General features: G+C 41.9%; 2 protein-coding genes across 4 annotated transcripts in view; one reads left to right on the forward strand and one right to left on the reverse strand.

Annotated features, from left to right (window-relative positions):
* Positions 1-12066, forward strand: part of flt4 (fms related receptor tyrosine kinase 4) — a 74798-nt gene extending 62732 nt beyond the window's left edge. Inside the window, exons 20-30 of one of the 2 annotated variants that reach the window (XM_018745605.2) lie at positions 2275-2363; positions 3080-3209; positions 3520-3614; positions 4833-4955; positions 5979-6090; positions 6254-6353; positions 7987-8092; positions 8203-8327; positions 8985-9105; positions 9946-10031; positions 11659-12066. In XM_018745605.2, the coding sequence (XP_018601121.2) occupies positions 2275-2363; positions 3080-3209; positions 3520-3614; positions 4833-4955; positions 5979-6090; positions 6254-6353; positions 7987-8092; positions 8203-8327; positions 8985-9105; positions 9946-10031; positions 11659-11830 (1259 nt within the window). In that variant the 3' untranslated portion in view covers positions 11831-12066. Of the gene's footprint in view, positions 1-2274; positions 2364-3079; positions 3210-3519; positions 3615-4832; positions 4956-5978; positions 6091-6253; positions 6354-7986; positions 8093-8202; positions 8336-8984; positions 9106-9945; positions 10032-11658 lie in introns of those variants that run through there. The other variant, XM_018745682.2, reaches the window with a different exon arrangement.
* A 571-nt stretch (positions 12067-12637) lies between these two features.
* Positions 12638-14999, reverse strand: part of ergic1 (endoplasmic reticulum-golgi intermediate compartment 1) — a 29103-nt gene continuing 26741 nt past the window's right edge. For both annotated transcript variants that reach the window (XM_018745806.2, XM_018745885.2), the window contains one exon: positions 12638-14038. In XM_018745806.2, the coding sequence (XP_018601322.1) occupies positions 13931-14038 (108 nt within the window). In that variant the 3' untranslated portion in view covers positions 12638-13930. The remainder of the gene's footprint in view (positions 14039-14999) is intronic.

Below are 14999 nucleotides of genomic sequence, written 5' to 3' on the forward strand. Positions count from 1 at the left end.
GCCTCATCCAGGAGACAACTGGTAGTGTAGTGATAAGAGTTATTGCCTTTGGACACAAAAGTTGCAGGATCACATCCCACCTCCAGCTGTAGTACTCTTGAACAAGGTGCTTATCCTAAATTGCTCCAGTAAAAACTACCCAGCTGTATAAATGGGTAAATAATTGTAAGTAGCATAACATTGTACAACCCCAATTCCAAAAAAGTTGGGACAGTATGGAAAATGCTAACAAAAAGGAGTGCTTTGTAAGTTTACTTTAACTTGTATTCAAACAAAAACAGTATAAAGACAAGGGATTTCAAGTTTCACCTAATCAGCTGCATTGTTTTTTAATGATATACATTTATTCTGAAATTGATGTCTGCAACATGATCCAAAAAAGTTGGGACAGTCGAGTGTTTACCACCGTGTAACATCACCATGTTTTTTAATAACACTTATTAAGTGTTTGGGCACTGAAGACACCAGTTGGGTAAGTTTAACAAGCGGAATTTTCCCCCATTCATCCATTATACAGGTGTTAAGCTGTGCAGTTGTACAGGGCCTTCGTTACTGTATTTTGTGCTTCATAATACGCCACACATTCTCAATCAGAGAGAGGTCAGGACTGCAGGAAGGCCAGTCTGGTACCCGCACTCTCTGCTTACACAGCCATGCACTTGTAATTGGGGCAGAATGCGGTTTGGCATCGTCCTACTGGAAAATGCAGGGATGTCCCTGGAAAAAATGGCATCTGGATGGCATCATATGTTGCTCCAAAATTTGTACATATCTTTATACATTAATGGTGCCCTCACAGAAGTGCAAGTTACCCATAGCCTGGGCACTGACACACCCCCATATCATGACAGACGCTGACTTTTGGACCTGACACTGATTACAGCTTGGATGGTCTTTTTCTTCGTTGGCCCGGAGAACACAACGGCTGTTTTTTGTCCAAAAACAGTTTGAAATGTTGACTCATCGGACCACAAGACACGATTCCACTGAGCTACTGTCCATCTCAGATGAGACTGAGGCCAGAGGAGTCGGTGGTGCTTCTGGACAGCGTTAATGTATGGATTCTGCTTTGCATAGTAAAGCCTTGACTTGCATCTGTGGATGCAGCGGCAAACGGTGGTGACCGACAAAAGGTTTGCCGCAGTATTCCCGAGCCCGTGTCATGATATCCTTTACAGACACATGACAGTTTTTAAAACAGTGACGTCTGAGGGATCAGAAATCATGCGCATTCGGAAGTGGTTTTTGGCCTTGCCTTTTACGTACCGAAATTTGACTGGATTCCTTGAATCTTTTCATTATATTGTGTACTGTAGAGGGTGAAATGCCCAAAATCCTACTGATTTGTCTTGGGGGAAAGTTGTTCTCAAAGTGTTGGATTGGGTTAGTGTAATTTCAGTTTTCTTTGGGATTAATGAACTTCACACTGAATTATATATATATATGCACAGTGGTGAAATCAAAGTCAAAAGACACACACACATTTTCAGAACCGCTAGTCCCATATGGGGTCATGGGGAACCGGAGCCTACCCGGTAACACAGGGCGTAAGGCCGGAGGGGAAGGGGACACACCCAGGACAGGATGCCAGTCTGTCGCAAGGCACCCCAAGCAGGACTCGAACCCCAGACCCACCGGAGAGCAGGACTGTGGTTCAACCCACTGCGCCACCGCACCCCCCTACAGTCAAAAGACACATTCAACTAAATCTGGTGGGATTCAGCCATTTCCTATTTTGCACTCAGAGATATATGCAGCAAACTTGGAAACAAAGTGTGTTTCTTTTCATTGAGACAATACAACATTAATTTCTTGTGCTGTATAAACACTGGACGCTGACATTTTGTCTGTCTTGAAAACTGTTAAAGCAACATGTAAACTTATATGATTCAAGAGATTTGTGGAGATGGGCCTTTTCCTCATTATTTCTTTGAGAATCTTTGGTGAAGTTAAAATACAGATTTCCAGATCTGGATATCAACTTAGAGATGGTTGTGAGACATAGACTGAGCTGAAATATTCTCAGGATTCTCTGTGATTTCTGTGGATCACATCTTTTGTATTTGATCAAACAGAACAGTACTTGAGTGAAGTCTAAACCGACCAGGCGCAGAATCACACTGCTGACATGTTTTGTTCTCATTTTGAAATTATGTGTACATTATTTTTTGTAGATTTAATTTTGAATAAATACACCTGTTACTCCTGCTATAAACTTCAGTTTAAATATATGTCTGTCCCTTTTTGTCTCCTACTCTACCCTTGCTCTCCCAGGTCCTTTAATGGTGATTGTAGAGTACTGCAAATATGGAAACCTTTCCAACTATCTTCGTACCAAGAGAGAATTCTTCTTGCCATACAGAGTGAGCATTGCTGGCTTCTTATCTGCACAATATTTTCAAATATTATAAGGTTACATAAACTTCGTAGCATGATCTTTTTTTTTTTACAGTAAATACTACAGCTTCTTGCCAGGGATTCAGCCTGAGAACAAGCAAATAGGCAAATTTCTTGACAAACTGTGAGGAGGCCCATGGCAGGCAGTCATGTCCTTGGACTATAATCCATTTACATGAACCTTTTGAAGCTTCTCACTTATCTGGCTGCTGTGGCTGAATATACCTACCAAGTATGTACAAATATTTTGTGAAGTTGCATTACCCTTGAGGGGTATGATGGGAAGCAGGTGGTGTACTTGTGAGTACTGCTGCATTTAGACATGACGGATCCAGGTTATAGTGATACCTCCTGCTATAGTACCCTTATAGTACTTTCCCCACATTGATGGAGTAAAAATTACCCTGCTGTATGAGTGGGTAAGTGACTGTAGTAGCTTAACAGGATAAGACACTTTGGAGACTAGAATGAGATAAATATGTGAATCTCTTTTTCATAGGGATGATGGCATCCATCACATTCAGGTTTCTAAAAAAGAAATGAAAAAAGGAATCCCACTGTGATCAAGGATACACATGATATTTTAGTGATTCTTCTCTGTATATTCGAACTCCGTCCTCAGCCAGAGTTTTGGGTTTTGTGGTAACATTTCTTCACCTTCACTGTCCTTTTATTATTCTAGGACCGCTCTCCAAAGACACGAAACCAGGTTCGACGGATGATGGAAGCGGTGCAGGTTGACCAGCGAGACCATGGCCCATCTGTCTCCTGTCCTTTCCCTCAGAATGGGACACATTGCAAACAGGAGAAGGGTCAGTTGGGTAGTTTGTTGAGGAAAGCCCTTAGATTTTTTTTCCCTCATTTAGCAGACACTTTTCTCCAGAGTGATGTAGATCTCATAGAAAATAGAGATGTAGAGTGAATCATCATCCGGAATGAGTCTCGGTGAAAATGTCACCCTGATAATTTCTTCTTTGGGCTTCCATCTATGACCAAAGTTCCATTAAAACTAAAACACATCAATGATACTGTGACATTTATGCTTATGACGTGATCTCTCCACCATTTATGGAAGAATTAGCTGTTGTGGTTCACTCTCTCTCACTCTGTCCTTCTGAACAGTGGAGGACCTGTGGAAAACTCCTCTCACCGTGGAGGACCTCATTTGCTATAGCTTCCAGGTGGCGCGAGGGATGGAATTTTTGGCATCTCGCAAGGTGAGGGTGCTGCCCTTGCAGTTTAAATTTATAGTTTAAAGTTCTCAGCACGTGGAAAAGTGAGACATCTAAGAATCCATTATTACAACTCCACCCAGGGAGTGGAAGAGCTCAGAGATGTAAACTAAGGACAAAGTACAATAAATGTTCTATGACACAGGAAAAAAAAATTCTAAGATTTCTACAATGGAAGCTATGAAGATGAATAATATGATATATAATATGAAGCTATATTATATAATATGCAGTGTCTCAAAAATATGCACAAACTTTAATATACAATAATGCTTTTTTCAGTCTCTTTTCAAGAAGGAAGAGGTTGTGAGAAATTTTGAGTTGAAAATGTTTAGTATCAACATCCAAGTGCTTTAGAAAACAGCAGATGAGCAAGAGGCAAACATCAAATGGGCATCGGTGTTATTGTGACATCCTGCTCTGGTTTAAAGCATAAACAGTTTAAACTTGTTCCTGGCCGGTCTAGACACTTAATTGAAGGAATCTGCCCTGACCAGATGAGTGATTCCACAACAGAATTTCCCACAGCACTATGTAGCAATGGTAGTGCTACCAAGCTCTATAAATATTTTCCTAAATTAGTGTTTAATTTTTTTTTTAATTGAGTTAGCTGTTAAACATATTTAATGATGTTTGCTAATACTACAGACACCCCTCTACTTACGTAAAAAATTCTTGGCATACACATTATTTACGGATAGTGCTTTTTTTTTACGCAAGACATCTGAAATACGTTAAGCGCAAGTCAGCATAGCCAGACAAGGCAGGAAGCTGCAATTTCCCAGTTCTTGCATGTTTTAAGCAGTGAAAGCATCTCTTCGTGTTAGCGTAGTGCTTTTTTCGTATATTTTCTGTACCCATTTAATTATTCACAATGCCTGGTGGCAAATGTGCACTTGAAGGAAAACAAGAACCGATTTGGAGATGAAATGGAAAATAATAATGAAATGCGAAGGTGGACAAAGATCATGGTCTATAGCATGGGAACTAGAGTTAGCTGTATCGACTATAAATACGATACGGAAGGATGCTGCATGTATAAAGGAGCACGTGATGATGTTGAATGGTGTGTGATGATGGGCAATCTGACATACGTAACTTCTGACTTACGTAAGGGATTGAAGAACAGTTTATTTGCGTAAGTCGAGGGGTGTATTATTTTATTACTATATTATGTATAACTTTTTTGTTGGATTCTTACAGTGTATTCACAGAGATTTGGCTGCGCGCAATATCCTGCTGTCTGAGAATAACGTGGTGAAGATCTGTGACTTTGGCCTGGCACGTGACATCTATAAAGATCCTGATTACGTGCGGAAAGGCAATGTAAGAGCTATTGGACTGGACAATGTTCATCATTTATCCAGTTTTTCTATTTATCCAGTTTAAGTATTTGCCTCTTTCCAATTTACCCATCTTTTTCGCATTAAATCTGATTAGATCCATTTTTTCAGTTCTGATAGAATATGAAAGGAGCTGCAGGGAGAAAAAATTACACCAGTTTGGATTCAGTGGTGAATCTATCTGACTGGCTGTCCTGAGCAAGAATCTTCTACTAAGAGTTAAGCAGTGGTGGCAGATCAGGGGATATTTTGTTTTTTTTAAATTCCACAAGACCTGGGCATCTTCCTGTCATTGGAAGAACCAGGAGTTTCTCTTTTTTATTAGAAATGGACAAAGGAGAAATTCATGCCACCAGTCTGTGAGTTGAAGCAGAAGCACAGCTGAAAGAAGCAGCAAGACGATGATCCAAAATGTACAATCAAGTCAGCATCAGAATGGCTGACAAGTTATGGATAGTCCTGGTTTGAATCTGAGGGATTTGTTGTTGTAGGACTTGAAAAGAGCCGATGATGCTCAAAAAACTTGCAATTGTTGCCAAGCTAAAGCAGTTCCTCGTGGAGGAGCAGGCCAAAATTCCTCTACGATAATGTGAGACCTGGGTCAGGAATTACAGGAAATGTTTAGTTGCAGTCATTACAGCTAAAGGGGAAATTACTTTTTCACACCTATGATTGTACATTTTATGATCTTCCACACCAAGGAAATTACAGAAAAATAATACTGCCCTCACTTTTCCTCCCTGAGGCTCCATTCATATATAAACATTTGATCAAAATTAATGCCAAATAACTCAAAAAGGCAGAAAACTAGAAAGGAATTTTTTTTTTCCCCACCCAGAACTATACATATAATGACACATACCTCCAGTAAATGTTTTAAACTGTTGTTGAACAATAGCTGGAGACATCATTGTTGCTTAGTAAACATAAAACTGTGACATTTTAAAGACAAATTTACCATGGTTAGAGGGCATATTCTGAATTCTGACTTACCTATTTATCACAGGCCCGGCTGCCCCTCAAGTGGATGGCCCCTGAGAGCATCTTTGACAAAGTATACACCAGTCAGAGTGATGTGTGGTCCTTTGGGGTGCTACTCTGGGAGATCTTTTCACTGGGTGAGCACAGCAGGTCACGAGTCCAACACCAGTTGTTTGTCACCATAGTCAAAGTTCCCAGCATCCCCTCTTCCAATATTGATTTGTTTGGATGAGCACTGCTGCAAAACTCTAAAGGTTGTTCACACTGAGTGGCTCTCCATTTCACACTTCCCTTCCCTAGGTGCTTCCCCTTACCCAGGTGTTCAGATCGATGAGGACTTCTGCCGAAGACTGAAAGACGGCACCAGGATGCGTGCACCAGAGAACGCCTCTCCTGAAATGTGAGAGTTTACGCTTGTGAGACCATCGGCTTTACCTGCTTACTCTGCAGCAGGAACAGCCTGGGTGGAGACAGTATCACATCTCACACATCCAATGCTGGCACTTTTTTTTTTTTTTACCCACAGGCAAGAATAAATCCAGGAGGTTCTATTACTAAATTGATAAAAAATATTTTTGTTATGTATGTATGTACACCTTTATTTCAGACATAAACACAAACAGAAGAATGCAAATGGATTTTTGAATTTATAAAACAACACTAGTTTTGTCTTTATAACATGTATGTGAACATTACATATGAACAGAAGACAAATTTATACTTCATTAGCTGTAAAACACTGAAAACTAAACATTTTACTGAACAAAACTAAACTTTTACAAGACTGAAATGGGACCGAACCCACATTCTCTCGCACCACCCAGCCACTATGAGGCAACAGCATGACTCACTGCACCAGTGAGCAATCTCCATTGTGATCCCAAGGTTTATTTATTTATTTATTTATTTATTATTTTATTTATTTATTTTTTTACAATTTGTCAATTTTAATAGCAACATTTGCCACCTGCTGCAGTAACCTTGATCAAGGCATTTCCCCTGGATTAATACTGTAAAAATTTCCTTGCTGTACAAGTGGGTGAACTGGTGCAAATACAGGTATCCCCTGTTATATGGACCCAATTTGTTCCTGAAAAAAGGTCTGTACACCAAGAGCCTATAAAGAGGGAGGTTCTTTCCCATTATTTTAAATAGGTGAAAAAAGATGTGTTCTTGGATTTTATGGACACGTCCAAATATTTCACATCATTATAATATATCCCATTATACACAGTGATCAACAGAAGGAGGGATATGGATGCAGACATGATTTTTTGAGTACAGTCAATTTGTTATATATCAAATCATAATGAACTAGTGTACATTACACAAGTAGCTGCATGTAGGTTTTCCATTATTAAACAAACACATACACATTTATCACGCACAAACGGAAAAGTAAGTCAGAAAGGAGTGAGTTTTGAGATCAGTCTTAAATGTAGCGAGGTGAACAAAAAACTTCCAAAAACACTCTCAAAACTGTAATAAAGTAATAAAACAATGTGATTTAATAAAACAACGCAAAATTAAGAGGAGGTTACCATACATTGTTGAAAAGTCTGTGCCTCATTGCCTCATGAGCTCTATATCATCAGGGAAAAGTCTGCTCTAAATACTGGAAAAAAGTACGTAATACTGGGAGCAGTCGGCCCGTGTACCAAACATGGGTACAACTTTTTTAGGACCGTTATACTGCAGATCTGTAAACAGGGAGTCCATATACCAGGGTGTGCCTGTATCTTAACCCTGTAAGTCACTTTGGAGAAAATCATTAGCCAAGTGAAGAAATGTACGTGTAAAAGGGTCTCCACGGCGAGCCATAGATATGTCAAACCTATGAGATTTAGGTCCTAGGAGAAAGATACTGCTGGAGATCTTTCTCCCACCCTGCTCATAGTAATAGCACTCACCACCCACATGACACCACCTGCTGTCAAACAGGGGGACATGGCAACATGCCAACGTCTGGTCTACATGGGTTTTGTGCACTCGAACAGAGTGTGTGAGCACCTGCTGTCGGTTCCTGCTCACAGATACAGGATCATGCTGGTCTGCTGGCAGGGTGAACCCAGGGAGAGACCCACCTTCCCAGCCTTGGTGGAGATACTGGGGGACCTGCTGCAGGACAATGGGCTTACAGTAAGCATCAATTCCTGGGTGGAGGAAGGGTCTGGGAGCGACAGCGACAGGGCGGTCATAAACAAAAGTGACAGAAGAAGCGGCTGTGTTCAAGTGTGTGATCTTGACAGGATGGGAAGGACTACATTCCCCTCAACAAATCCCCGAGCCTGCAGGACGACGGCTTCTCGCAGGCTTCATCCAGACCACCCTCGGAGGAGGAGCTGGGGCTTGCATGCAACACCCTGCCCATCAGGTACTGTGGTAAGGTAAAATGGGAGGTGCTCACTGTCCCTTGGACACTGAACTGAAGGAATCTTGAGGGCCTGAACTATAACACAGCACACTGATCACACACTCACTACCTGTCCATGACGGTTTGTCCTAAGGCAGGATCACCATGGTTCAGAGCCCGTCCTGGAAATACAGGGTGCTAGGGTAAGCGGGATACACCCAGGATGCCAGTCCATCACAGGGTTGTACACAGCATTTATATGGGTGGGTGCTAGTGCAATGTGTCCAGTTGTTCAGGTTTACCGTGTATTTACCGTGTAAGGAGATACAGTTCAAATAGCAGCTTACCACGGTACAGCAGCAGAGAGGTCAAGTGCGAAAAGATTACGTAGAAAGTGTTGCAAACATATTGCAAATATTCTGTTTCACTTTGACGACTTCTACGAATGCTTTGAGGACACTTTGCAAAACCTAATCCACAGCTGTTTGTTTATGGCTTAAAAAGTGAAAAAGAAAAACATTCAGTGAAATTAAAGTGACGAGGTGGGAAGCAAGAGTGTAGCAATGAGTAATAAAAACAAGAGAAATATGCAGAGAGCAGAAACTGCCCATCAGCTGCCAACAGGAGATGGTGAGAATCTACAGGACCGTGTGTCCTAACGGCACCCTGTGTCCACAGATACTACAACTGCGTGCCTTTTGCGGCCTGTGTGATGACTGGCCCCTCCAAGATCTGCCACACAAAAGTGAAGACTTTTGAAGAGTACAACCTGGAGGTGACAGCCCATAAAGCCCAAACTGTGAGTTCCCTCAGAGCTGCTGAATCCCTCCCACACTGAAGAAGGGTCTCGAACCCATCTCTTTGAGAGCCGCTTATCTCCTGATTTCCTAATGCTATCTGCTACGAAAAAAAAAATTGTTACGTTGTTACGTTGTATGTCATGTCGATTTTTTTTTTTTTTTTTTTGCATTTTCCATTCAGTTTTGTTAGATTAAACACACTTCTGACCTTAGTTTGTCCAAACACCAAATATTCCAGTACCTTTTAGGATCTGATGCTTTTTAGAATGTTTTGGTACTTTCTACAATGTTCTGGTACTTTCTAGAATCTTCCAATGGCTGTTATGTTCCAGTGCTCTCCAGAATGCTCTGACACATGCAGAATATCTCTTTGTTTTGTTAATAAATGGCATTTAAAATCTCTCAGTATAGTTTTCCTTATATGCATGAGCAGAAATTCTCCAAATTAGTGAGAAATTTCATAATAGTGAAATAAGATTCCATGGTTAAAACTGACACTCTAGAGGAACTAGTGGCACATCTGTAATCAGTAAACTAATCATAATCAACTCCAAACAAGTTAACTCAGAACTAACTACTAAGAACTTTGAAAAATATTGTGTTGTGTTATCCGTGCATTTGCTGTTTGAATGTCACTTCTATTGGTGCTACTGGAGGGATGTGAACCATCAGTAGTGTAAACACTCAGCACTCCCTGACAAAATAAGCCCTCTTTGAGCCCATGCTAAACCATGGTACTGTGGTCAGTATTATAATGCCATCATGGAAGAGTGGTTTTTCCAACACACTGAATTATGGATTAAAAAACATAAAGCTGACACTTTGGTTACTTCCCACAGGACAGCCAGACGGACAGCGGCATGGTTCTCGCTTCTGAAGAGTTTCAGAGGATCGAACATAAACACCCTGACAGAGCCTCAAGAAGGTATGGTATTGGTACCACGTTGCTAGTAAACAGAAGGACAGCAAGTAATGTGGCAGTTAAGGACACGGATTTGTACCCTTGAAGGGCTCTGCGGCGTCAGACTGAGCTCCCGTCATTACCACGGTAACTCTGAGGCCCCTAGGTGGCCTGAGGAGCTCTGGGAAAAATGCTCACGGCTCAATGACATTTCCATTTGTTTATTTATCAGATGTTTTTCTCCAAAGCGACTTCCAATGAACTGTGTATGTTATGTAGTGTTATCAGCCCACACACCTTATTCACCAAGGTGTCTTGCACTGCTAGATACACCACTTACAATGGGTCACTCATCCATACATCAGTGGAACACACACACACTCTCTCTGTCACTCACACACTATGGGTGAACCTGAACAGCATGTCTTTGGACTGTGGGAGGAAACCAGAGCACCCGGAGGAAACCCACGCAGACTTCACACAGACTGAACAGGGGACTGAACCCACATCCTATGGCACCACTTGGGTGCTGTGAGACAGCAGCACTACTCGCTGTGCCACCCAGATAGGATTTCAATGAGCAGTTAATTGAAATCGTATAGTATTCTGGAGAAAGGGATCATCTAGCCAAGAAAATTACTCCAAATTGTACCGTAGAAGGGGGGGGGGGCACAGTAGCTCTGGGATTTCAGTCCTGCTTAGGGTGCCCAGCAATGGACTGGTGTCCCGTCTTTCGTGTCCCTTCCCCCTTTGGCCTTGCGCCCTGTGTTGCCAGGTTAGGCTCCGGTTTGCCACAACCCCACTTGGGACGAGCAGTTTCAGACAGTGTGTGTGTGTGTGTGTGTGTGTGTGTGTACCGTAGATTCTCTGAATACATACCAATGTAGCTGAGAGTCAAAGGTGAACACTCTTATTCCCAGTTTTCACTTTTGCAAACCAATTGAATTTATACTTGTAAAAATCTGATTTATGATCCATATTTTTGCAGATAGAAACATTCGCCCTCATGAGGCAAATTTTACCCAACTTTATCAGTCAGTGCCCCGTTTGGACTGGATACGTAGCAGTGCAGTGTTTAGAGACCTCTGTGGTGCTGACAGTTGTGCCAACAAACAGCGTATGAGTTCAGCGTGATCCCTCAAGGTGCTATGCTTCATTCGGTTATCTTTAGGGTAATTCATGGTAAAACATGAACAATCATTTATAGCATTTATATATTGTAACTTTTTTTGTTCAACACCCCCTCTTCTCTTCACCACAAGACACACACACACACACACGCACACACACACACACTGCATAAATGCAGACAGTATTGTATTTCATTTTGGGAATAGTTTCATTAAGCAGCTGCAGGAAATTTTGAAAATGCTCTGGTCCAGTAAGATGGATAATATTTCTTCATGTAGTATCTGGATTTCTTGGGTAGTTTCCAGGTGTACCTGGAATAAGTTAGTTTTCCTTGCCACAGAAAAAGTTGTCACATCAATTGATGGATTTTTGTGTAAGGCACGGACTGGTAGCGCTGAACGAGGTTTGTAAAGCGAGGAATGGGAGCACATTCCTTCTGCTGCCATCAGCAGATTCCGATACGTACCTGTAAGGGTTCCTTACTCTTACCTTTGTGAGTGAGCCGCCTCTCGTCCCGCAGTCCGCAGGCGGGCAGGAGCACGCTGCGGGCCCCCTTCCTGAGCCAGCTCTCCGGCCAGACCTTCTACAACAACGAGTATGGCCAGCTGTACGAAGACATCCTGTGCGACTTCTTCTCGGCACCGGACACGGGGGATATGTGCGGGGCCTGCCCAGCATCCTCCGATCTGTAGTCTTCCCTCGGGGGCCCGCCGTACTCAGCTCTACTGGCCCCACAACCCCACAGCCACTGCAGCACTCAGCTGAACTCTCTGTACCAATATGCCCTTTCCAGCCACTAGGTGGCGCAGTTACACAAGTTCAAACTAAGCATTTTAGCCATACATTGTTACTTATTAACCTGGAGAGTATGCTTCTTTGTGTATTTGTAAGAAAAAAAACACATACATATGAGAATAAAAGCAATATATCGGTTTCCTAAACTCAATTTTGTCTGAGTATTTAAAGTAGGAGAAAAATGTTTTTTGTACACAAGGCAAGCTGGTAGCAAGGTGGTTCCAGCTGCTGTCTTTCAACCCAAACTTTGCCGGTTTGAGTCGCCCCTCTACCTGTAGTGTCCTTGACTAAGGCACTTACCCTGAACTGGTCTAGTAAAAGTGACCCGCCTATATAAATTGCTAAATAATGTAAGATACGTTGGCGATCAGCCTCCATTAAATGAACTAATAAAAAGTGAAGATGTGAGCTTCCTTATCTTATGAGGAAGTATTTTATAGCACGTTAGCATATCCTACAAAATGTTTGGTGCTCAGGGTATTCAAATTCCCCGTTTGTCACGTCTAAGAACCACAGCAGGCCCAAAACAGAACAAAGAAGGTTTTTTTTTTTTTTTTTTTTGCGCGTGCGTGCATTGCTCTATTGTATGAATGAGACACTTCCTGACCGGTTTACCCTGCATTCTGGAATAACACACAAATCTGTGACCTTCAAAACAGATAAAATCAGCGCAGTGGACAACAGACTTACATCCATCACAAAAGAAATAAAATTAGAGTTTATTATTCAACATAAAATGCTGACAGACTGGAACACTGTTCTCTACACTTCATACCATCACAATGTTTGGGCTGCACAGACTGAACTACAGAAACACTGTACTGTACAGTGACACTTGATAGAAGGTACACTTCCGGCACAAGTTCTCTGTCAGTGACCAACAATCGAGCAGAGACCTTCACTGGAAACGCATTGACCAGAGGACAGAAACGTAAAGGACCACCACACCGAGATTTGTGTCGAAAATCATATTCATGATAATTCCATATTCAGGAGTGTTTCGCATGGAACGCTGTACAACTGAGCATAAGTCCATACGCAGAAGTGCAAAGTAACTGGAAATTAAACAAATGGCTCTGTGTGCAACACTTATCTTTACACTTGCCTAAACACCATTGCTAGGCAACGTGCCCCAACACACAACCCTGCATTTTCATCTCGGGGGGGAGAAATGAAAGCACAATAAAATTAAGCTTTCCTTCTGCCACCAAAATCAGAAGTGCTTCAAGCTTGAATGTGAATATTCGAGAGGGAAGGTGGGAGCCACTGAGGTCCAGCGTGGAAAGCAAAACTGTGCCGGTGGTCCCTTTGAGCTCCACACTGTCATCAGTGACCGTACGCCTGTGTTTTGTGACATGACGAACATAAACATACAAAGTGTTTGGTTTTTTTTTTGAAAAATCAAGATATACAAGACTTACACGGAAACCCATCTGAAATATCTCTGCCCACAAGTATTAGTCATTTTATTAATGGATTCAGTGCCAGGTTCACACGCTAAGGCACGGAGATGCGCTGTGGGACACTGCTCTGTGAGGAGCGCTCACTTCCTCGCACGCTGGCCCTGAACAGAACGAGGGAAATGAGGAAACAGAGGATGCCAGAGTCCAGAACGTGGATGGGGGCTCACACACAGTGTGTGACAGTACCCTAAAACAACTGGAAAGCGGAGTAACTTCACCTGTGTATGCCTAAGTAATGCAACACAAACCGCACAGCTTCGTTCTCACGGGGGGGGGGGGGGGGGCATCTTTCTGGAAACAACAGTTGCCCTCAAATTAACTGTTCTGATGGGAAGAATAAGTCAGGACGAAAAGATCACAGCCAAAGATACACACACAATATAAAATGACTATAAAAATAATAAAATTCCCCACATCCCATCCTGCCCAGCCCGAGGTAAAAAGAAAGTAACATGGTGTATTTGGCTCACGAGATCCCACGAGCATAAATAAGACCGATCAGCATCGAGCTCATGGGCGTCTCCTCCAAGATGCTCATGACATTTTTCCTAGCTGAATTTTCTTCCAGGCTTCAGAGGCAGTGAAGATGCAGGAGTCGATGATTCCGGCGACCGTGAACGTCCCGCCAATGATGGCGCAAATCTGAAGGGAAACACATTAGCTGGCCTGGTGTAAACACCCTTTCCAGAAGTGCTTCAACTGTGGTGGTGGTCATCGTTAAGGATCCCAACATTTAACATGACATGTTCAGGAAGTGGCCATGGCTCAACATAAGCTATGAGGACCTTAGTTCAATCACTCACGTGATTTGGGTTGTCTGTTACGGTAATGACAATCCTTTGCAGTTTTGTTCGCAGTTGTGATGTAGTACATTACATACTGTACATACATTTACATTTATTCATTTAGCTCACACTTTTCTCCTTTTTGCAGCTCTGCGACTTTCAATGTTAATCTGTTTACAACTATTTACCCATTTATACAGCTGGGTAATTTTACTGGAACATTTTAGGGCAAGTACCTTGTTCAAGGGTACTACAGCCAGAGGTGAGATTTGAAGATGCCACCTGCACCAAGGCAGCATCTCTAACAATTACACTACCAGCTGTCCTAGCAGTAAAAACATAGTAAAAGTTTTGCGAACATCTTAGGTCCTTTAACATCTTTTTAAATTATTACAAAATTTAACTTCCTTTAGATTTTCAACAATGTCCTGTTACAGTACAGAGAACCCATGGTGCTATAGGGATTACAGAGAAACTCATTTGTCTTCACCTTTAATCTTCATTTGCTGATGAGGCACCATGGAAGAATCACATCATTTAAACCCTGTTTGTAACTATGACAAGCAGTGGAACGCATGTAACGGTAATAAGAAATGTGTGTTCAGACATGATAATTTCACTTTAAATATTTTAAGTTTTCTAATAAAAATATTACTGAGATTGATGGATTTTTTTAAACAATAAATACACATTATTTCACATTTTAAACAAGCTTTTAATGTATTCTACAGTAAAAATCCATCCATCCATCCATCTTCCTCCGCTTATCCGGAACTGGGTCGCAAGTAGTGCAAGCAGAGCCCCCCAGACCTCCCTCT

The sequence above is a fragment of the Scleropages formosus genome, chromosome 13 (genome assembly GCF_900964775.1).
Source record: "Scleropages formosus chromosome 13, fSclFor1.1, whole genome shotgun sequence".
NCBI classification, from domain to species: domain Eukaryota; kingdom Metazoa; phylum Chordata; class Actinopteri; order Osteoglossiformes; family Osteoglossidae; genus Scleropages; species Scleropages formosus.